At 50.4% G+C, this 1,356-nt stretch overlaps 1 protein-coding gene across 1 annotated transcript in view; it reads left to right on the top strand.

Moving 5' to 3' along the window:
• Positions 1-366: 366 nt before the first annotated feature.
• Positions 367-1,356, top strand: part of LOC104410439 (transcription factor HES-5-like) — a gene marked incomplete at its 3' end in the record, with an annotated part of 8,859 nt that continues 7,869 nt past the window's right edge. Inside the window, exons 1-3 of the mRNA XM_010020589.1 lie at positions 367-432; positions 740-920; positions 1,092-1,348. Coding sequence (XP_010018891.1) covers positions 367-432; positions 740-920; positions 1,092-1,348 — 504 coding nt within the window. The remainder of the gene's footprint in view (positions 433-739; positions 921-1,091; positions 1,349-1,356) is intronic.

Raw genomic sequence — 1,356 nt, 5'->3', positions numbered from 1 at the left:
TGCAGGGCCTGAGGAATGCCATTGATCCCAGACAACCAGCTGGAGGGTCAGTGTTTTCCCAGATCCCTGGGCAGCCCTGAAGAGCCACTCTGCACACTCCACCAGTCAGCGTGGGCAGAAGGTTATTCTCTCCAGGGCATTTGCAATCAATGTACCATGCACTAATAGATGCTTCCTCTATTGTTCAGCTGTGTGCCTGGATTGGCTGCATGGCTGTGGGAAACACCAGTGATCCCGAGACTCACGTATCTGCTGAAGCTCCCTGATGTATAAATAGAGGCAGTTGATAGCTGCCAAAGCATAGCCTGAACACTCAGCACAGCAGCCCAGCCTGGGAGTCTGTGCCCAGAACTCAGAGCACTAAGAATGGCTCCCAGTAACACTCTCATGATGCACATGGAGGAGAAGATACTGCCAAAAGAAAAGAATAAAGTAAGTAGGGCCCTTGACAGGATTGGAAAGGCTGCCCTGTGCTCTGTGCAATCAGCTGCCTCTATCAAATAAATACTACATGGGAAAATGTGAGATAAAGAAGGAAAAAGTGGTCTGGGGAAAGGCAAATGGGTTAAAGAGAGATAGAGGAGACTACATTGGTTTTTGTTAAATGAAACTGAGTAGGTAACAGGCAGGCAGCATCACAAAGCTCTCCTACCAAAAGGAAGTGTCTTTGAACACGTGCGAGGGGAAATTAGGCCAGGTCTCAGAAAATTCCTAATGCTCTGCTCCATCTCTGCCACAGCTGAGGAAGCCGGTGGTGGAGAAAATGCGTCGTGACCGGATTAACAGCAGCATCGAGCAGCTGAAACTGCTCCTGGAGAAGGAGTTCCCGAGACACCAGCACAACTCCAAGCTGGAGAAAGCTGACATCCTGGAAGTGGCTGTCAGCTACCTGAAGCAGCAGAACCAGCTGCAGGACCATGGTGAGTGCAGAGCATGTCTTGCACACCCCTAAGTCCACTCCTGCAGGCCTTTGCCCTCCTGTATAGCCCTGCCCCCTGAAACAAGCAGGGGCTGTAGCAAAACATCACCACTGTCCCATGTTTTGGTTGTGATCTTAACTCTTTGCATTTGCTTCTTTCTTTCTTTTCTAGCATTCATGCACAAGAACCTAGAGCAGGACTTCAACAGTGGATACCTGCGGTGCCTCAAGGAAGCTATGCATTTTCTGTCCTACTATGAACCCAAAAAGGAAACTCAAGTGCAGCTGATCAGGCACTTCTGCAAAGCTCAGATGGGGGCAGATGTCATGTACTCTCCTGCTCCGCGCAGTTCGCCTCTGTCACCATGTCTGTTCACCAGAAAGCAGCCTGCCCAGAAGACGGTGGCTGCTGCTCCTACCATCTGGAGACCCTGGGA

This window comes from Nestor notabilis, unplaced genomic scaffold, assembly GCF_000696875.1.
Source record: "Nestor notabilis isolate BGI_N333 unplaced genomic scaffold, ASM69687v1 scaffold21748, whole genome shotgun sequence".
Taxonomy (NCBI): domain Eukaryota; kingdom Metazoa; phylum Chordata; class Aves; order Psittaciformes; family Psittacidae; genus Nestor; species Nestor notabilis.
Note: the sequence above shows the minus strand (reverse complement) of the source record. Positions and strands in the feature narration are given on the sequence as shown.